General features: G+C 38.6%; 1 protein-coding gene across 1 annotated transcript; it reads left to right on the top strand.

Moving 5' to 3' along the window:
• Positions 1 to 104: 104 nt before the first annotated feature.
• Positions 105 to 22,005, top strand: tmc3 (transmembrane channel like 3). Its single transcript, XM_026293963.1, has 22 exons — positions 105 to 226; positions 2,131 to 2,277; positions 5,410 to 5,485; positions 7,089 to 7,170; positions 7,430 to 7,536; positions 9,032 to 9,130; positions 9,406 to 9,548; positions 10,250 to 10,397; positions 10,591 to 10,634; positions 11,003 to 11,150; positions 11,530 to 11,639; positions 11,865 to 11,943; positions 12,548 to 12,811; positions 13,245 to 13,373; positions 14,413 to 14,480; positions 14,895 to 15,023; positions 18,035 to 18,145; positions 19,055 to 19,180; positions 19,352 to 19,430; positions 19,683 to 19,725; positions 19,822 to 20,095; positions 21,051 to 22,005. Exons 1-22 carry the CDS (start codon positions 105 to 107, stop codon positions 22,003 to 22,005), a joined length of 3,483 nt encoding a protein of 1,160 aa, XP_026149748.1.
• Positions 22,006 to 22,362: the final 357 nt, after the last annotated feature.

The following is a 22,362-nucleotide window of genomic DNA, read 5'->3' as shown; positions in this document are numbered from 1 at the left end:
GCAGCAGGTTGCTCCAGCACAGTCAGGCAGTGTCTGTTCACACACTCACCTGGACACACTGATTTCAGTACTACAGTCATACACATGCTCTGAGTAGAGACAGCATGAGCACAGTGTCTGAGCCTTTGGTCAGCAGCAGCAGGACGCTGTCTGCAGCCAAGAGACATAAGAGTATCAGGAAGAACTCCAGGAGGATTTACTCAGCCTACCAGGACCACCAGCAGGGGTGAGTCTTTTATTTGCTCAGTTTTACTTTTATCAGGACTACTGATAAGACTTTTTTCTTCTCCGTCTCTGTCAGCATCCATCTCAGTCCATCTCTGTCCTCCTCTCTCTTTATGCCTGCCAGTCTTACATACACCGTGTATGTTATACATATACATACATATTTATACTTATATAATTAGTCATTTACAAAATCTTATTAGGGAAATCTGTGTGCTGTGTTATTGTTTGTTGCCAGTGACCTTCTGAGCTGTAAATTTAGTTTGATCTCATCAAGCAGCAGAGGGTAAAAGAGTTGGAGTCTGTCAATAGAAAACAGAAGCATATGTTTTGATAACAATTTGTTGATAATGGAGCTAATTTGTTACCAGTATTAATCCAGAGATTTTATTGACATGGAAATTCTTATCAAATACTGTGAATTTAGTTTTACTGTTAACAGAAAAATGCATATTTCAATGACGTATTTGAATTGTGACACACAATGGCAATAACTGGCATAATTATTTATTTGGAGCTTTAATTTTTAAAAATTTTATTTAACTATTTAGGAAGTTGCTTAACAAATATGATTTGTCCTCCGTTCTCATTGATTTAAATATTTCATTTCTGTTCAGACGTGATTCAAACTGATGTTTTCTTCAAAGCTCTTTTTTTTTCTTAACAAAGGAGAAGATAAAAAGGTTGTCTCTAACAACTCCAAAACATTTACTACAATTTCATCATTAAATAAGGACAATGCTTTGTTGTTCATGTTTTGGGCTTATGACCTTCTAATGTCATATTGGACGTCTATTGTTTATATATTTATCCCTGCACATGCACTTTGTATTTCTGAATCCGAGGCATCTGGCTTTCACATGAAAATGCAAATACTGTATGTACTTTCTGATCAGGATTATTGGTAGTTAGGAAGTGCCTGTCCATTCACCAGAGATCTACTGATTTTCCAACAATAGGTGACTTCTATGCCGTCGCACAGTTTTTCATCTATTTATCTGACTTGTTGACAATAAATATGAGCTACTTCAATATTGCCATCTGTAATGAATAAATGAATCCATATTCCATAAATATGAGACATTTTCCAAATCAAAAACTATTAGTTACTAATATAAAGATCACCTCTTTGCATGTTTTAAGATATATGAAAAAATTAGTACACCCAAAATTAGTAATTTGTAACAAACGTGATTTGCCAAAACTCTGCCCATATATCATTCTGCAGTGAAGCTTACACATCTCCGAGAAGCAACAGCAAGAAAAACACATTTGAATGAATGAATGGAGGAGACTTAAAGCTCTTGGTTTTCCATTAAAATCATCATCAGGAGCTTTGTCAGGAAACTCCAGCTAATAAATATCAGGTGTGCCTTTGATTTGCTCAGGTGCATCAAACCATCAGCAAGGTTGTCACGATCATTTCATCGGTCATCACTGTAAGTTGCTTTCTTTTGGCTGTGAGCACAGGCAATTTGTGTAAGTATCTTTATATCTGAGCATCTGACATGAAAACTATAAAATGTGCTCTTAGACCATGAGCTTCATTAAGTACAGGAATGTTTGAAACATGATCGGTTCTTTGATGCACACACACATTTTCAGTCGACATGTGAGCTAAGGACACACATTTTAGCACCTCTGCTTCCAACAAAAGATTAACTGTAAATTGACATTCATCATAAACCAAACAGAGAGATGTAACCCTGTTTATTAGCACCTGTAATGATAAAACAGCCCCCTCTGAAAATCAAACAGCAGCTTATTAGTTGAACATAGTGGTTGGACCCTCCACACCTAAATCATTTTCATAGAGTCCCTAAGGTGGCATTCTTTATTTGTCCTTTCTATTCAGTATAACGGGGGTGAGGCATTTTTCTGTGCCCCTTTTGTCTTATTGTGCAGCTCCTCAGATGATGACGATAAAGAGGATGAGCGGGTGGACAGCAACGACCCAGAGGAAATGTTCCAGAACATTCAGTACCAAAAGGAGATCATCGCCAACATTCGGACCAGACCTTGGCCAATGAGACGCAAACTCAAAGTTTTAAAGTACCCCGCTGTTTGATTTTTTTTTTTAAATGTGTAATGGTAGTTGAGGTAGTTTTATATTTTCTGTTCTTAAACACACACACCAGTATTTTTAGAAAGGATAGTTTTGTTAATAGAAATCCACTGGATGTAAATTGTTCAAGGCATTGCATGACTTCAACTGCTACTCAATACACTTTTTCTCAATAGCTTTAGCTCCTTTGCCAAAGCATCACATTTATTCTAAATATGCATTTGCCAGAACAATTTATACACACAACACAACACTATAATTCATCAGGATAAACTTGCATCCAAAACATTTAGCTCATTTTCAGTAGTAAATCTTTATGTCACTTTATGTAAAGTGCTGTTTTGTCACTAGGAATATGGAGCAGTTTCATTTACATGTGTGGAAACAATTTAGCTTTTTTCATAATAATAATATTCATTTCCTTAAAGAATTATAACAAATTCATTATAAATGTGAGATATATTTTGGAGATAACCCTAACCGCTTGAATGGGAAAGTGTGTCCAATCCCTCAGCTGGCAGTGTATCAAAAATAATAAAATACCATTTCAAGGAAATAAAACTGACTAATAAAATCAGGAAAGGCTCTAAAGATAAAGAAATGTTTTAAGAATAAACCTAAAGAGATTGCTGATTCTTCTTGCCTTATTTTCTCAGGTAATTCATTCCACAGTTTGGGGCTCTAATTGTGAAAGTTTTTTTTTAATTACCAATTTAGTAGAATTTTCAATCCCTTCATTTTTTGCACTTTTTACAATTATTTTATTTTCCACTTCAAAATGCAGTAAATTGTGAAAAAAGTGAAGGGGCGTGAATAGAAAAGTTTTCTGATGCAGCTGTGTCTATTTGTTTGGAATTCATAGCAAAGCTAAGGAGAAAAACTATAAGATTTATACCATGGTGGTATCTCGCCTTACAGTTATATTTTAACTTGTTCAGGTTTTGTGATACCTGTCTGTCTGTCTTAATTTTCCCTCTATAACATTAGAGAACAATTAATTAAGTTTGTGCTGCTCAATGAGTGGAAAGAGCCTCTCTATTCAGAGAACCTGGGTCACCAATACCAACTGTATTATGTCACCACTTGTTCTATATGAGGACAACACATTTAGGCATAAAGCAACTTCCTCAGATTATACTTTACTGAGAAATGGCCTGTCACATTCATTCTGAAAGTAAAGCAGTTGCTTAGTTATTTTTTGTCCACTGCCAGTGTTTTCCCCAGAGCACAAAGAGCTAATGTGGGGCTGGATGGTGGGTGTACTAAGTGCCAGCAGTAAGGTTATCCACACAACTTCTACACAGTGCCAGGTTTAGATAAATATGGTGTTTTTGATTAAATATTCACTGCTGTGGGAAAATAATAATATATGATATGTATGAAATCACATTAATTAAAATATTCCTCATTATGTTAATAGAAGAAATTAATGTAATTCTTAGGATACAGGTGGAGACCTGTAAGAACTGGTTGTGTACATGCTGATTGATTCATTCATTTATTCCTGCTCTTTTTACTCCTATTAGAGCAACACATAGCTGGATCATAGATTAGGCAGAAGACATATAAACATGTAAAGATTACACCATGGGATTTAACAGCTTTAAAAAAATCCTTTCTTTCCTTACAGTACTACATGGCCTTTTACCACTTTTTACCTTGTTACTGTTTCTCACAAAGCTCTCAGCCAGCTGTCCAAATGGACCATGGCCATGTGAGGTCAACCCTAAATCTTGTGTTCAGATACAAAACTGTTAAGACAGTGTTCGAACATTTGACTAAATGTGATTAGACTAGTAGAAGAGCACCGGCAGAGCCCGTGAAAGCTAGAGAAGATGAAGAGCTTCTAAGATGTGCTGAGTATGTGCCATGGATAACAGGTTTTATATGGGCAGTTTGTTATTACCGGAGAGGTTTTATTACCACCATCATGGATGGGATGCAAGTCTGCGTTTTTACACCCACTTTAATCTCAGGCTGAATGTCTGTGATTACTCCCCAAGCAATAACAGCTCGTATTTCATGCCACAAATCAGTGATTTTTACCTACATTTTCTGGCAAATTTTTGTTGAGTTATTTTGTCCCAAACCTCAGCCATCACCATACCTACTGACATGACCCCAGTAAATAAAGCCATGTCTGTCCTATGTCTGTAAAAGACGCAGGTGGTTTCCCTGGATGGAGAGTGTAAAGTGCTTGTTGGGTGTTATCGTTGGCTAAAACATGGTTCATAGCCTTCTAAATTGTCCCCAGTGCTGTGATAGGATGAACTGGTTTCATGATCTTATGGACTATAAAGTTACAGAATCACTTTAGAAAATGTATTTTAATGGGACCATTTAATTGCACTGACTAGTTTTAAAAGAATCAGGATATGCAGTCTGATTTAAGAATATTAAGGCCATGAAGAGCACACATTTTAGAATACACACATTTGCCACCAGTTTGCGTTAAACCAGAGAACAACTTTTCTCACTTTAAGATGGAAAGAAAAACAGAGCCTCAGTAGAATAATCGTAGTCAGTCCTCTCTCTCCCTCTGCTTCATCTTCAACCCCTACAAATTATGTTCATATACAACTCATCTGCCTAGTTAGGTGGTGGCAGCATAATTTCTGGCAGAATTATGTTTAGAGGTTACATTTTTTAATGTTTAAAATAAATTATTTATTAACATCAGCAGTTGGGGTGAACAGTGTGTGTACAAAGCACACACATCCACAGCCCTGTGTGTGGTTTGGTTTAGGCTAAAAGTAAATGAACACATTGTGTCAATAAATCCTAAAATTAGAAAACGCATAGATTATCTAATTAATTCATCTCTATTTTGCAGAATAATATGGCTGAGGAAGTATTTATGTGGATTATTATTTAGAAAAATAAGGCAATAGTGCAGAGCATAGGTTATAGTATGACTTATAAATGTTAATACATTGGACACAGCATAATGACTACTACATTCTTTTATTTTTAAAAATGTGTCAGTACATGTGTCTCAGAAAGCTCGTGGAGTAGTAATAGAAAAGTAACTTTGTATAACAAATGAAAATGTTTGCAAACAATCCAGTATGAGAGTGAATGTACTTAGTGAGCGTCCACCTGTATGTGTCTGTGTCCAGGCAGGCCAGAGAGATTGTCCTGAAGTATGAGGGTCGACTGACCAGAACCAGAGGCTACCAGACTGCAGGAGCTGACGTATGGCCAAATCATTCACTTTCCTTCAACATGTAGTAACACACACACACTATAATTTCAGTATCTCTGCTCTAACATAAAAAATATATATTTATTGCTTATTTTCAGGGATTTTCCTGGAAAACAACTTGAACCATATAGAAGTAAAGAATATGTAATTCAAGGATTGTCAGTCAGAGCACAAAAATAGAAGCAGGGTTTATTCTAATGAGACCAGGTTCAAAAGAAAAACAGCTTATCCAGTCACACTATGCTGCTCAGAGAAGCATGTTTTAAAAATACACAGACACTTAAAAAAGAAAAAAGAAAATTACCTGCACGCATCCTCAACCAGCCTCTCGCAGCTCAAACTGCAAACATGGTATTTGGGGTGAACATAAAAAGCTGTCTAATGACGGGGGTGTGTCGGGAGTGCAGAAACACAGCTGCTGAAACATTACTAGATGGTAAACATCTGACCTGAAGCATTAAGTACTTTGTGTTCTTCCATATGTAATTGTTAAAATCAAATACAGAAATTAAGCTTTGAATTAAGAGTCATCGTCCATTTCGTCATATGGCAGCTCAGTAGACATCACCCAGCCCTAACATGCAGGAATAGATTCTAGCTTTAGAGGGGTCATGGGGCCACCAGGGCCTTTCTGTGTTGGGTTTGCATGTTCTCCATGTGTCTGCGTGGGTTTTACTCCAGCTTCCTCTGACTTCGAACACATGTAGGTTAGGGTAGGTCACTTTAGATTGCTCATAGGTCTGAGCATGAACGTCTGTCTCTTCAAGGATTCTTTGCAAATGTAGAAACTAAAGAATCAAAGTGACTCCCAGCTTTCCTAAGATGTGTTATTGTGGACAGCTTCAGTGATGTATCTGTTCTGTGCTGTACAGCCACAACTCCATTTACTCTCTGCCCCTCTGACTGAGAGGACCTTCTCCATGTGTTCTTCTTCTACTGCACTGCAGTAACTTGATCAAAGCCAGAACAATAAAGTATGTTGGGTTTCTTTGTGCTGAGTTCTGATTTTAACAAAGCTTTTCTCCACTAGCGGGCTGAGCACACACACACTGCAGATAACTATCTACTTATCTTATCTCTTGTGCTACATACACACATATACTGAGAGGAAGGCAGGCAGAAAGAAATAGAGCTATTCAGTAATAGCATAGCAGCATGAGTGAATTTATAGCCTGTTGTTATAGCTCAGTTTAATTAAAATGTTCAGGCTGCCTGGGCCCCATTAGAATACATTGACTTTTAGTGAGCAGTCTGATGATGAGTTATGAATTCCACTGTTTGGATCCCAGTTAATTGAAAATCGGAATTATTGGCCCACCTGACCTTATTTTGATTAATAATCATCTTCTCAGTTGTGATTTACCTTTCATCAAGAAATTTAAAGGATGCATGGATTTGTGCTAAAAAAAATTACACTGATTTTAAAATTTTCACCACAATAATAACAAAACATGAAACTAATGTCATTCACTTGAGACAGCTGTCATGATTTTAGAATTAAAGCTTATCCTCCGCAGAATAAGAACAGCATTGATTGTGTGCTCTGACACTTGGGGGGGTCAGAGGTTTTTCAGTGTGTGTCTCCTCCTGCAGCTGCTGAAGAAACTTTCCCGTGTGCTGTACAACGTTGTGGTTCTGTTCATTCCCTGGGAAGTCAGGATCAAGAAAATTGAAAGTGAGTTGTGTGTTTGTTCGCAATGCTGTCACTGATAATACTCTCAGTGACTAATACTTGACTTATCTACAGTTTGAATTTGATTTGTTCAGACATTTATTCATTAATATGGTTATACTTGATGGTGTTAGTGAGATGAGGATAGAGGATTTCTGGGCACAGAATAATAAATAAAGTTTTTTTTATTTGTTGATCTTAGTTATGTAATGCTATAGTGTATGCAACATGTCTGTCAGATGTTTTTGGTTTTCTTGTTGAGGTCATTTTGGGTCCGGCGTGGCCTCCTACTTCATCTTCCTTCGCTGGTTGTTCGGGATCAACATTGTCCTGACCATCATGACTGGAGCCTTTATCGTACTTCCAGAGGTAAGCATGTTTCTGATGTGGTCTTATACAGCACTGCACATCATACCAGTGATTCACAATTGTGGTGATTTCATTCAAGCCTTTTTTTTCTTTTAAACTAATTCAGAGCATCATTATTTTATTTTATATAATTTTTACTAAAAATTTCCCTTTTGAAAAGTTGGGTCCTATTAAAAGATGCAAAACATAAAAAATTAAATAGTATCTACTGTAAATCGAAATCTACATATGGAATTATATGTTTTACTATAGTGATCACTGCACATATTAGACATGGAGGTAACGTTTGTCAAATAAATTTTTATCCACCTTCATTCTATCATCTGGACAATAATGTTGGCTTGGTGATTACAGCCGCTGAATAAACGAACCAGGCTCAGGAAGCAGCTGCAGAGCAGGTCAAAGCTATGTCCAGAGATTTTATTACTAATATCCATGTAGATTCACATAATGTGTGTTTGTAGTTGATTGAAAAATAATACATTTAGACAAGACTGCTGTACTCTGTATCCTTCTGTATCCCTCTATGAATCATTTCACACACTCTAGCCATCATTTTTATTCTTTTCTTATCTATTAAAGCTAAATCAAAGGACTCTCCCAAACAGCTGTTTCAGCAAAAAGAACAAAACCCATAATGCTTCTCATTTCGCCATCTGCTGAATAAACTTAAGACAAATTGCCCAGTGTCAGCCCTCCAGTTGGATCAAAGCTGAACGACCTTAATTTACATTTTATGTAATCCTTAAATTCTCTGTAAATGCATTGTTCACACGTTCAGAAGTACAGAGCAGAAAATACTTTGTGGTAGTGTTTGCAGCCTGGTCATTCCAGCACCTTTAAGCTCAAGCAGTAAAAGCACACACTGTAGATGAGAATAAGAAAAATACTTCTAGATTTATGTTTGTCACTCACATGCAGACACAAGCAATTTCCCCAGACATGCGTTATCCTATCATTCCAAATGGCTAATCTTACTCCTGCATTTAGCTCTTGTACATCTCTGTCCTTCATCATTTGTTGGAACTAACCTTTTGCTCCTCTTATACACCCCTTGTTTATCTCACCTGTTCTTCTTTGAGTAATGTCATCCAACATGAAATGTCATGGATGTTGAGTTAGATGTCATCCATCAATCAGTTCTTCAATCCCTCTAGCAGTTTTGTGTCGCATACCATGGGTTAGTAGATATGCTAAGTTAGCTATTTAGAAGTGTAGGTAGTTGTATTTTTAGCAGTATCTACTACCAGTAATTACAGGTCCAGTCTTGTCTGCTCTGAATTTGATTCTAATTCATTAATGTCAGGTTTTCCTATTCACACTCCCACCCCTGCTTAAACATGTGCTTAAACAATATTGGTCTTAAAAGCTATGTTTTAAAAAAGCACTAATGAGCCCGTCTCTTTCTCTGTCTGTCCTGCTGTGCACAGTATATGTCCTTGGATATGAAGAATTAGAATAATGGACTGAAATGCTCTGTGTTTGTGTGCATTAGCTGCTGGCAGGAGCGCCGTTTGGAACAACAAGGAGTAAAACGATTCCTAAGGAGCATCTGGCTTCAGCCCAGGACCTGGACACCATCTGGTCTCTTGGGGCAAGACTCTTTTTTACTGCTTTGCCAATAGCACATTACCTCCAGATACAATGACCCATTATTCAAACTTTACTGCCTCTGTGATCTCTACTCCAGGGCCAATTTAACCCCCCTCCCCGTCAACAAGTTACATATGTTTAAAGTTAGAATAATATATAGGGCTGCATGACAAAGACCTATTATTGTTGTTCAATCTTTACATAACTGTTTCATGTAAAGGCAAAAATTAATCATATTCTAGACTTAGTTGTTCTATGTGTGTTTACTCTCCACAGGGCTACCTGCAGTACTCTGTGTTATTCTATGGTTATTATGGCAGAGTGAGAAAAATTGGCAGTGCTGGGTACCGGTTGCCCCTCGCCTACTTCCTCGTCGGGATGGCTGTCTTTGCCTACAGTTTCATCATTCTGTTAAGAAAGTAATCCTCAACTATAATCAACCATTGTTCACGTTTCAAGGCCAGTTAAAGGGTGACATCAGTTTGTTTTTTTATATTATCAGATTGTGTCACAGGGGCAAAGTAAACTAATGCAAATTTGGAAATTTTTGGTATAGAGATGAACTTTAGAAAATATGGAAAATCATCTGCACAGTGGTGTCTTGTCAGGGGACAGAGAGCTGAGACTATTGATTAGGTGTGTTGGCACCTTCCACTTTTCTATAATCAGCGTGGTTTACAGACAGTTATCGGGCAGATGCTGGTGGAACATATATCTACTGTGACTATCTACTGGACTAATGTTCCCACCTGGTGAGTTTTAGCAGTTAAGCTAATTCACCAATCAGACAACTTTAACTTGTCACTCTTGTCACACTGACACCCAGCGTCACCACCTGCTGATAATACCTTGTCAGTTTATAGCCAAGAGGTGTCAGTGTTCAGGGCACCCCAGAAATGTAGTGGACAATCTGGTTGGTTGTCTAAGGAAAAACAAAGCCAGAAATTTTGACTCTGTGGAAAAGATCATTGAATATCAGTGATGCATTTCCATGTGTATCATTTATCTGAAAGATGCTGAATGGGCCAACTGACTGTTTATCTGACTTGCTATGATAATACAGTATAAAATGTGTATGTATGGTTTTGATATTTAGCAACAAATAACTATTCTCCTGCAGAATGGCCAAGAACTCTCGTTTGAGCCTGGCCAGTGCCTCTGATGAGAACTTCACGTTTTGCTGGAGGGTTTTCTGTGCCTGGGATTACCTGATAGGAAACCCAGAAGCTGCAGAGAGCAAAGGAGCTGCCATCGTCAACAACATCAGGGTCAGATAAACACATGGACACTCAAGCTATATATATATAAGTTACATAGAGATTTAGAAAAAAGAGCAAAGCACTTTTGAGTTTCTGTATTTAAGTAATGCTTTTCATGCACAGAATACTATTGTATATATCAAAAATGCTACTGGCTGCATTTTCTCCTTAAACGCCTGATACCAAATGGTTTTCTGCATAGGAAGCCATTGTTGAGGAGCAGGAAAAGAAGAAAGATACCAGTTTGTAAGTGTATTTGTTATTTGTGTGCCCTGAAGTGCTTTGATTAGTTTCCCTCGTTAAGTCAACTGAACCATAGGCCTCCATGCATGCTTCCCCTTTGAATTTTTAGATCCAACTGATTTTCAGCACCTAGCATGTAAAATATCTACAGATTATACACAGTGAAACACACTCTTCCTGACATAGCTTACAGAAACCGAAAGTAAATCACTAAAACAGCATTTTTAACCAATTTAAAAATTACAATATAGCTTTCACGTGACAGCAAAAGCCTGAGCAGAGCCCTGACTGCCAAGCACACTGGATATATATGTTTTTGAAGATGAAATCCATCCTCTCTGTCTGATCAGTGCATTTCTGTGCATGTTCAGGGCTGTTCTGATCAGTCTGCGGATCTTGGCCAACATTCTGGTCCTGCTGTCTCTGGCCGGCAGCATCTACATCATCTACTTTGTTGTGGACCGTTCTCAGAGACTGGAGCAGGAGAAGCCGGAGCTGACGCTGTGGGAGAAGAATGAGGTAGCGCAGCAGGACAGACATCATTACTTTCATCACCATTAGTTTGATTTGATTATACAACATACAAAGTGGTTTGAAGGAATCAGAGCCCGGAGACTGAACTTGTGCAAGAGGCTTCGGTCTGTCAGTGACAGCTCAACATTCCACTTAGAGAGGCTGCTGTTCTGTGATGGTCCAATGACCAGTTTAATGTTCAGCTCGGTTTCAAAATGTAGTGCAAAAATCATGATGGCAAAATGCCACTTTCTGTTTTTTAAGTATTACAAGTGTTACTTTTACATATTATTACATTTTATTTTGTATGTTCTGATTATAAGTGATTTAGTCTGTAAAATGTCACAAGTAATGAGAAATAAATCTAGAGCCTCCCTCTTCCCAGGTGAGTGTGGTGGTTTCTCTCATCACCATGATTGCTCCATCTGCCTTTGAGCTGGTGGCTCAGCTGGAGATGTACCACCCACGAACCTCGCTGCGATTCCAGCTGGCCAGGTAATCCATCTGTCTGAGTCAGTGTCGCACTGAGTCATACTTGAAACATATTTACTGGATTGTTTTTGCTGATTTATTTGAGCTGTTTGTTCGGTTTCAGCTTTACTGCTCATTATCTTGATTTTTAGATTCATATTACATTTTTTGTTGGATTATTTTGCCTTGTATCCTATTGTAAAACATTGTGGTCTATAAAAAAAGTTTATTATTATTATGTGTTTACAGAGTGCTTGTTTTATACCTGGGTAATCTCTACAGCCTCATCATTGCACTCCTTGATAAAGTCAACAGTATGAGCTCTGCAGTGAGTACAGACAATGCTTTTGAAACACATCCCACTGCGTTACTTGTTTCCAGAAATAATGTTCCACTTGTTTGGAATATGGAGACTTTTAGAGAACATGTAAAAACTCACTACAAAGAGTTTTTATAGGAAAATTATTGAGATAGAAAGTACAAAAATATTATCAGCAGCAAATGGCAAAATATATATTTTTGTACTTTGAATGAACTAACCCCAAAGATGGAGATAAGAAGAAATTGAATGGAACTTATAAATATAAATATAAAACATTTAAAGTAAATGTATATTAACAGTATACAGTTTTTCCTGTAACTACAAATAACTGAAAAATGTCATCCAGACCTCTGCTACAATCTATTCAATTCTAGTTGCAACCATGTTTAAAAATAATGTATCTTTCCAGTCTTTATGCTAAGCTAATCTAACCATATCCTTATTTGGGTTCTGTACATATCACATACACGTATCTTTTCATTTCATTCTCAAGTATGAAGCATTTTACCATTATGTTAAAGTATTCCAGATGTGCTGTTTTATTATTAATCCATATGAGAATAGCGAAGAACATTAGCTAGTGATTGACCTTACTACATTTGTCCTCCAGGTCCCAGCGAGTTCAGGTAACTGGTCTGACTCCACTTCCTTCCTTGCCACCATCTCTCAGCCTGAAGTAGACAGCCTGTCCACCCTGGTGTCTGAGATCTCTGTCCCTGAGCATCAGAACAGCACCATAGCGACCATCGCCACGGTGCTGGATGTCACCAACAGCAGCAGAAGCCGCTCAGCGACAGTCTCCAACCAGACAGCTCTGTTTGAAAAGAACACCCGCTCTCAGCAGGACCAGTGTTGGGAGACCTATGTTGGACAGGTGCTCTCTCTGATTGTACACTAAACTACACCACAGGTGATGCTGATGGAAATGTCATAAAGGCTGGCCAAATAATGGTGACAGAGGAAAAGACAATTATACAATACAATTCATCCTGACCAGAACGTTAATGTGTCTATAAATTTGATGGCAATTCTTGATAGACTCAACAACAACTACTAACCAACCAACTAAAATAATGACATTAGCCTATCTCTGTTGTTATACACAGCATCAAGCATTGTTACTCTCTGTAATATTCTCTTTTTGCAGTACCCACGGGGTGATAGCTAAAGAAATCGATATGTCTTCTCCCAGTCTCTGATTTGCAAACAGAATGCTGAAGCACACGGCTACAGCAGCTGAGCAGTTTTTAAGCCTGCAGCGAATAATGAAATAAAATGTTTGCATGATGTTTGTGGTGTGTCTACAGGAGATGCTGAAGCTGTCCATCATTGACATGATTTTTACAGTGGCCAGCATCCTGCTGATTGACTTCATTAGAGGTTTGGTCGTTCGCTACCTGAGTGACTGCTGCTGCTGGGATTTAGAGAGCAAGTTTGTAAGTTGAGCACGAGCTGAGGTTTTGTGTTTTAAATGCAGTTGCTTTAAACACTAACCTCTAATAGTCTGGATTTTTATCATTTCTCCATTAATTTCCTTTAAATGTGGATTAAATCATGTTTCAAGCATAGTGTATAACATTCATCATACATACAGTTTGTTATGTGAGAGCTTGTTCAAGGTTTGTGATGTTTACAAGGAATAAAATATTTCAGTCTCAGTCAGATGAATGCCACATGTGCATGTACGAGATTTCATCATTATTGACACTGGCTGCCTCTCCTCTTCTGTTAGTGGCAGAATTTTACATACAACGTTACTAAATAGTAAAAAAGGAAAAACTTCACATATTAGGTCCTGCTGTCTAAAATCGGCAAATAAAAAATACCTTGGCAGTGTACAAAGTGGTGTTAAAAGTCCTGAAACACACACTGAGAGCATAAACAACAATCACACATGTCATTAGAGCAGAGCTACACTGACACATCTGACATGCGCAGTGAGTCATTAATATGAGAGGGACTCAAAGACGAGGGACAGACAGGAAACATCCCAGCCTAGTAGATGATGTTACACAGCTGTCAGAATGACTCAGTTTTCTTAGTTACTCTGGTAAAAGTTGCTGTGTCTATACATACTAATAAAAATCATAAAATTATAAAATCCGGTTTCTTCATAAAACTGCAGTGGGACTGCTGCTGGCTGCTGGAAAGATAATGCTGAGCTATATAACTGCATTACTTACATTGTTCTGCATGAAGAACCCACCAAAAGACTGTGAAGATTCAGAACAGGAAGAATGGAATAAGTAGGACAAAATACTGTGACCAAATCTGAACACATCTGCCCCCAAATTCAGCCTGACATGTCTGGCATCTTTGAAAACGGTAGCAAAGAGAAAATTGTTGTGGTCTCTGTGTTTGCTTGTGTTAGTTAAAGGTTCAGGAGGTCCCCACCACACTAGAACTGAAGTAGTTCCAGGGGGACAGGAAAGATCATAAGCCCCTCCACATTCATGCTCTTCTGTCTTTCCTCAGCCTGAATATGGAGAGTTCAAAATAGCTGAGAATGTCTTGCATCTGATTTATAACCAAGGAATGATCTGGTAAGCCTGAAAAACTGTGTTAAGTAATTGATAGGATAAAAATTTGAGGACTTTTTCTGTGCAGTTCTATTGAATCAGAAATGCCTTGTCACTGTGTGTGTAATGGAGGATTTAACTCAGAGTTAATAGTCTGACCAGTGTCCATGACCCTGTTTAAAGGACTGTGGTCCTCTACAACCTCTCCATTACACCTCTCAACTGTATTTCCTTAGCTCATTTTAGAAATGTCACTGTGCAGCAATGAATGTAATGAAGTGAATCAATGAGCCACTGGATATAATGTCTGGGGCGTGGGTGTGTGTGTGTCTGTGTGTGTGTCTGTGTGTGTGGAGGTGTGTGTGGAGGTGTGTGTGTGTGTGTGTGTGTGTGTGTGTGTGTGTGTGTCGTTCTGACTTTTCTGATTCTTTCCACCAGGATGGGAGCGTTTTTCTCTCCTTGTCTTCCTGCCTTCAATGTGTTGAAGCTGATTGGTCTCATGTATCTGAGGAGCTGGGCCGTCCTCACCTGTAATGTTCCCCATCAGCAGGTGTTCCGGGCTTCCAGGTCTGATGAACACGCGAACACACACACACACACACACACACACACACACACACACACACACACCTGCTGGTGGTTGCATGTGGGTGTTGTTATACATCTGTATTCATTTTTCCATCTATCCATTAGCTATACCACTTATGTTGTTAAGGGTCGCTGGAGGGCTGGATCCAATCCCAGCTGACATTGGGGGAGAGGTGGGGTGTACCCTGGACAGGTTGCCAGCCTATCACATCATTCTAGATGAATACACCAGATTACAACAAAATAAGTGGATGTAATCTAAGTCCAAATGTAGCTCAGTCTTTTTGAGGCAAAACATGTATTTACAGTGAATTCCACAATGGTGTAATGAATTTGTACAGAATCTAATAATGTGGTTAGTTAAATTTGGTTGTAATTTAGAAAGTAGCACAAGACATAAACACTGTGTGACATTGTAGCTAGTTATTCTTTCTTTCATTTATTCAATTCACTTTAATTTCAGTTTTTAACTGCTGCTTTAGTATAGATGTTTATGTTTTTGTCCTTTACCATTTTAATCTGGACTGAAATCCAGACATTATGCCTTGTGAAAACCATCTGAAAAGATCTCCACAATGAGCCACATCCTTGGCCTTCCTCCTGTTTCCTTCCACCGAGCACCTAACTGACACCCTAGCCAATAGAATAAGAAGTCAACAGAACCACATCATCTGCACAAAGCAACTTAAAAGAAACTGAGCATTTGCATTTCAGATAACATAAAGCTATTGATTTCACCAATACGCAGCTTTTTTATATTAGAATATCGAAACAAAATACACTACCAATCGAAGGTTGTAGAACACGATGTAGTAACATGGTGATTGTTGTTTTAAGTACATAAATGTTGGGACAACCCGTAGGAACACCTGTTTGCACCCTTTTCAAAGTTTAATTTATTTCCACTGCTGCAGAAATGATTTGAAATTTACATTCATTTTCATTTCTTGGTGTGTGGTTTTTTTGTATGTTTGTGTGTTTTTTAAACCACTTGCAGTTACTGGACTCACATCTTAATCGTCAGGAAATGATTTAGTCTTTCATCTCACTGACACTTACTGAGCAAAATTATACATGATTTTATGTCCATATTTCTCTTATATCCCACACACATCATTCTCTTTGATGATGTTGAAACTCCATCATATTTATTACACATTATCTACAATATTTTTCTGCTACTTTTTCATTGCTTTTCATTTCCCTGTTCTGCGGTGACAAATAAGCATGCATCCCTACAGTTCAGTATATGCATCTTCTTATATATGCACACACATATACACATGCTTAAGGTGCTCAGCCTGCTCTGATTTATGTAGCAAGGATGTCATTGCCTCTTTCAGTCCTTATCAGCCACTCTCACATCCACATACCAAGCAGCCATACACACATATGCACGCTTCTTTTCATTCCACTGACTTACATTCACTTCTTGTGTTAGTGTAAAAACTAACAATAACCATAACCGCAATTTAAGCTAACCTTAACCTAACTCTAACTCCTTCCTGCCCTTATCTTATAGTTGCCATCCTAAAATCCAATTTACATAGTGGTTACCACATCTGAGAGAACATTTAATGTGCACTATTAAATGCAGTACTGCTGGGGGACACTGATAGTGACACAATAAAAAAAAAAGGCTTTTCCACACCCCTTACTCATAATTATGGTGTGCTGAGTTGAATGTCTACGGAGAGCATTTCTGTTGGTGATAAAGTGGATTTTATTTCAGCGTCATTGAAGCAGTCAAGTGTTACTGCTCAAACAAGAAATGCAGGAAGTAAAAGAAGAATTGTTTGCTAGTTGGCCTCGCAGTAATGTACATGTCAAAGCTACAGTAATTAAACACACACAGGAACATCACACTAAATGACAGTACATCAGTTAATAATAACGTGGAAAAGCTTAAAACTGTTTAACATGCACTGAAAATGTCTGTGGACCCTCACAGACATTAGCATAAACACTGGAAACAAGGGGAAACAGCAACATTTTCATATTATGAAAGAAAATATTTTGTAATCTTAGTTCAGTGATAAAATGCCAGTGCACTCTGGAGTCTCATTCCTTGTTTCAGCACTGTCTCATGACATTGCTGTCAGGCTGTGATCACACTCACTGGCTGTTATGGGAAGCAATAGTGAGGTCATTCCTGTTGTCTGGCTCAGTTTGCATTTTGTACAGTCAGACTGTGTATTCTCCACTGGAGCTGAAAATGACAAATTTCTTGTCCTTACAGCAACTTTTGGTTTTAAAAATGATTGATCTATGTTTTTACCCAGTCATTTGTCTCGTGTATCACAACTCCAGTGATTTGCTGTTAATTTATGATTCGATTTCAATTTCACTGTTTAATGCTAGTGAATTCATTGTGTTTAGTTCAAGCATTGACTAAGAACATAATTCCATGCTATTATTCTTACAGTGAGTGTAAGTGTAACTGCTGCTCTGCTCAGGGCAATGCGCTAACGGCCTTTCAATAGAGTGTATTAGAGTGTGAATGAAAGAAGAGGAGAATGGCTGGTGTCTTAAAAACCTGATTGGGTTTTCACCCAGTGAAGACAATGCAGTAGCCTGTGCTTTGCGGTACAGTGTCTATAAAAAAAAAAATCCGTACACCACAAAAGTTTTGTTCTTTTTGAGCTTGCTTTTGTTCAGCCTCTTGTGAAGAATTACTCCTCTCTCACTGGGATGCTTCGGTAGAGTTAATGGGACTCTAGCAGCATGAATACCTGTGCACTTGATGGTCCCAGCTATTAGGTCAATAAAGAAAAAAAAAACTATTGAAAAGAAAAATGCTTTATGTTTTTAGAAACAATGCAGCTTGTCTGAAGTAAATTAGTGGGGCCAAATACAATGGCCTTCTGTAATTAGAGTCTTTCATACAGTCTTATATATTCTGCTGCGTTTTGTTGGTCAGTAGAAGCCTCTGAAAGCAGCAGTCTGAAAACATCAAGTTAAAATTGGTTAACAATGTTCCTTTTTTCCAGATCTAACAATTTCTACCTGGCTATGCTGCTTTTCATGCTGTTTCTCTGTATGCTGCCCACCATCTTTGCCATTGTGAGATACAGACCATCACAGCATTGCGGACCATTCAGGTAAACACATTTGTTGTTTAAGGAAAAACCTCTACCAGAATGAGGTGAGGGGTGTTCAGAGCAATGTGAGCATAATCACAGTCAGCATAGATAAAATATGAACTCACTCTTCCACTGAAACCATTACAATTTCCTCATGTCCCATTAAAATTATTTTACATGAGCTGCTTTCATAATATTCATAAAATTATTTATTATAATTTTTAACAGAGATTCATTGATGAACATTATATGAAATATGCCCGTGTTGGTAAGCAAGCTAGTTTTCAAATGGTATTCCTTCCTGGGGCATGGTTGTCTCCTCTTATCCTTGAGTTCATTAATGTGTGTGTGTGTTTTATTTATTATTAATATAAACTTTTTCACTTATGCAGTTAAAGTTCTTTTGTCTTCTTTGAATCTTTGTTTGCATTTTCCAAAGAGTCCCTCATTCCTTACATCCATGAATTTCTAATTGAACAGTGTGTATTGATAATGTTGAAACTCCATCATCACATTTATGAATGTACTGTATATACTGTGTCATGGTCTACCAGTATTGGTGACTTGCTAGTCAAAGACCCTGTTCATATTTCATGTCCTTTATGCTGTGCAATGGGCATATTAATTTGTTCTTAAATGTGTCTTTGTTCATGACAGCAACAGACAGCTGGTTATTTCATAGTTTGGAGAAGGATGTTCTCTTAGGTCACAGAGACGAGGTGATGCAGGTTCTGAACTTGGAAATGAATGCAGCCTTCTTGGCCATAAAGCGGCCTACAGATGGCAGGGATATCCTGGAAAAAACTTAAGTCTTTCCTGGAAACTGTTGTGTTTATACAGTAATCAGAAGTCACCACATTTAAGGAAAGGGCCTGCAACTGCTTAGGCATGATTATGTTGTTTCTAAATGTTAAATCTGTGTTTCAGTGGTCAGGAGAAGATCTATGACATCATCTCTGAGACTGTGGCCAGTGACTTCCCCCTGTGGTTCAGTAAAGTAATGAGTTACGTGACCAGCCCTGTGGTAGTGCTGCCAGCACTGCTCCTACTGTTGTAAGACTGTACACACAGACACACACACACACGGTGATGTGTTACTATAGTTGAATACATTCCCTAGCCCTTTACCCTATCCCTTACCCATCAGAGCTAAATAGCTCATCTAACCTAAAAATAATTCTAACTCTAACCCTAAAACCAATTCTGGACAATTCTGTGTTTCAGCATGCTGATATACTATCTCCAGGCCATTGCCCGATCCCTCAAATTCACCAACAATCAACTAAGGATGCAGCTTCAGACTGTAAGTTTCTGATTAATCTCTTCCTGATAAGCAGTATCTATTTTCAACACGTCTGCATGCTTCGAAGTTATAGCACATTAACATTTATCAGATGAAGATTATATGACAGTAAGAGTATGAGAGGCAGGCAATTATAGTTCAAACAGAGGAACAAAACGGGTTAAGCAGTGAATTTTCACAAAGTCGCAAAGTCTCACTAGGAAACAAGTCTGGAGTGTTTCTGAAGGAGGAATTTTCTTTGCTTTTTTTTAGGAGCGCACTGAGGACAAGAAGAAAGTCTTCCAGATGGCTGCAGGTATCTCAGGTGTTTTGTCAGGTCTCCTGTGCTTGTTCCATTTGTTCTTGCAAAGCTGTGACTGTGACGCTGTGACATTTAACCGTTTAACCTCAGCCAGACTGCAGGCTCCTGAGGCTGCGGCAGACAAAAAGCCAGATCAGCAGGAGAGCGACATCACCAGCCAGGAGGCCTCCATCCACACTCCATCTCCCCGACGCAATGGCAGCGTCACAAACTTTCAGTCTCCTGTTCGTCGTGGAAACAGCATCCGCACCATCACCCAATCAGCATCGAGGGCGGACCTGAACAGAGCAAGTGTGACTGGATCTGTCAGAAGTCCAACAGTGACCACGCTGCCCAAACACAGGCTGGAGCATATACCTAACAGGTTTCACACATTAATACATTGGTGATCTTGTACATTTATATTTTATAGTTGGATTTTTTTCATGCTATGGATGAACAAATTGATGAAAGTATCCAATTGTAATTTAGATGATAATTTTTCATTTTTTTAAAATTTATCTTCAATTAGTAAAGGCAGTTAAAACTTAATTTCTGTTTTTTTTTTATTTATTTTACTTTCAGCTGCTCACAGTTGCTTTTGTCTTTATTTATTTGTCCCTTATTTGTCCTGATTCTTATCGGAAGTTAAAAGAAAAATATGAAGCTTTTTATTTATTTTACACTCCATTTGAATTATTTACAAATGTATTATTTATTGATGTATGCAGTTGTATTTTTGATTACTTTTTATATTTGATAACACTGCATTTTGTGAGTTTTGTAGTGTACAGCACTACTGGGTTTTAGTGGAGATTTTTCTAAATGCTGTCTCAGCTTTTTTTCCATCCTGACAAGAATATTATTCTATGGGAAGCACTGAATACTTGTAAGTTATATAAATGATGTTTGGCATGGCAAGAGAAAAATCAAACCTGCTTAACTGATGCACCATACTGGTACTTTTTGCATGTTTAGGACCATGTTTAAATTGCATATGCATTACATCACTCCTAAACAATTTATGGATAATGCCAAAATTTTAGATGTTCAGATGTATTTTTATTTTTTTCAAGTCATTGCTTTTATTTGAAGTCATTGATTTTCATTCATTTCAATAATTTTCCCAGTCGTTGGAAGTCTGTTTAATAATCCACCACACTGAACATCATGTCCGATTTAATTTTATCAAAATTATGGGATTGTTATAGGGCAATGCAAACATTTTGAATGAGTCCATGCTTTTTAACAGCTTTACGCAATGATAGCATTCAAATGACAATATAATCTAGTGATGACCATACAAACTGATTCTTATGTGTTGTCCTTTCTCATAACAGGCCCCCACCATTTCTTGGTGGCCCTAGTGGTACCTGCAGGTCCAAGTCCTACCATCACATGGCATACAATCCCCCTGCTCGCTCTTTTGACCACATCCACTCTGACCCCCTGTACAGGAAGACCATACGCTCCATACATCCTGTCGAGGCTGCTGGGATCATCAGTGCACAGAGTTATGGAGGACGACGTGGTCACACCACCCGCTATGTGATTGTCAATGAGCATGAGCCCAGGAAGAAGCTGCTGCGCTCAGCCACTCGGATCCCACGCCATTACCTCATGGGGGAGCCTGCAGAGATCCTGGAGCTGTACCCACGTAACATCAAACGCTACACACCCCGTTCCACTCACCACCAACCACACTCTCACCGGCCCTACCCATCACAGCAGCATCTGAGTGAGGAGGAGGAGGAAGAAGGAAAAGGCAGGGGAAGGATGTCGTTGGGGAAGACTCATCGGCCCCATTCCCTCTCTGACCTCCACCAGTCAGCACATTTCTACATCGGTGACCATGCGGCTCGAGGAAGATATGCAGCACAAAAAGGAGGTGAAGATGAAGACGGTGAAGGAGAAATGGATTGGGGAGAGTCACATTCTCAGTCCCAGGCCAATGTAAGAGGAGCAGACCCTCTTTTTGTGCGAACCAGGCGTCACAACAATTCCCCAGGAAAACACTGTCCATCTCCGGCCAGGGCCAGGCACATGGAATCTCATGTGAAGCCCAAGACAAGGCCAAAGCTGGAGACCCCCCTGACCGAATCAGACACAGCCTCCCTGGCCTCCAGCAGCGACCAGCAGAACAGCAGCACTGACCAGTACATACAGGTCATCCATAACAAAGAGCGCTATCTGAAGTCTGATGCAAGGCAAGGAAAGCTGGCCAAAAAGAAATCCAAAACCAACTTTGATCTAAACGTCACCGAGTCAAATGACCTGCTCTGCTCGAACGTATGACTTATTTGTTAAAGACGTCTTCTCTTTAAATACCATATATAGGTGTTAATACATTACATTGAAAGCACACAGAGTATGTTAGTATCAGTGTGGTTTCTTTCTCCTATGTTTTTCAAACAGCTATGTCAGCTAATCATATGGGTCATCATAGCAGTGTGTATTAGATACTGACTGTAATACAACTTATTCAAACATAATGTAGTTTACACAATTAAACTTCCTTTACATACAATCACAATAAAACAATCACATCTGGAAATGAAGTAATCACTACAAATCCCAGCTTGCTTTGCTGCAACATGCGAGGATTCCAGCTGCGGGTGCGTGAAGCCAAGAAAGAGCCGGTCACTTCTCTCT

The sequence above is a fragment of the Mastacembelus armatus genome, chromosome 3 (assembly GCF_900324485.2).
Source record: "Mastacembelus armatus chromosome 3, fMasArm1.2, whole genome shotgun sequence".
NCBI lineage: Eukaryota > Metazoa > Chordata > Actinopteri > Synbranchiformes > Mastacembelidae > Mastacembelus > Mastacembelus armatus.
This window is presented reverse-complemented; position numbering and strand designations above follow the sequence as displayed.

Excerpts from the sequence above, each read along its gene's own strand:
- tmc3 (XM_026293963.1), top strand. The coding sequence starts at position 105 with ATGAGCACAGTGTCTGAGCCTTTGGTCAGCAGCAGCAGGACGCTGTCT. Across the intron at positions 2,278-5,409 it reads CGCAAACTCAAAGTTTTAAA|GCAGGCCAGAGAGATTGTCC; the intron begins GTACCCCGCTGT and ends GTCTGTGTCCAG. Across the intron at positions 20,096-21,050 it reads CTGGAGCATATACCTAACAG|GCCCCCACCATTTCTTGGTG; the intron begins GTTTCACACATT and ends TTCTCATAACAG.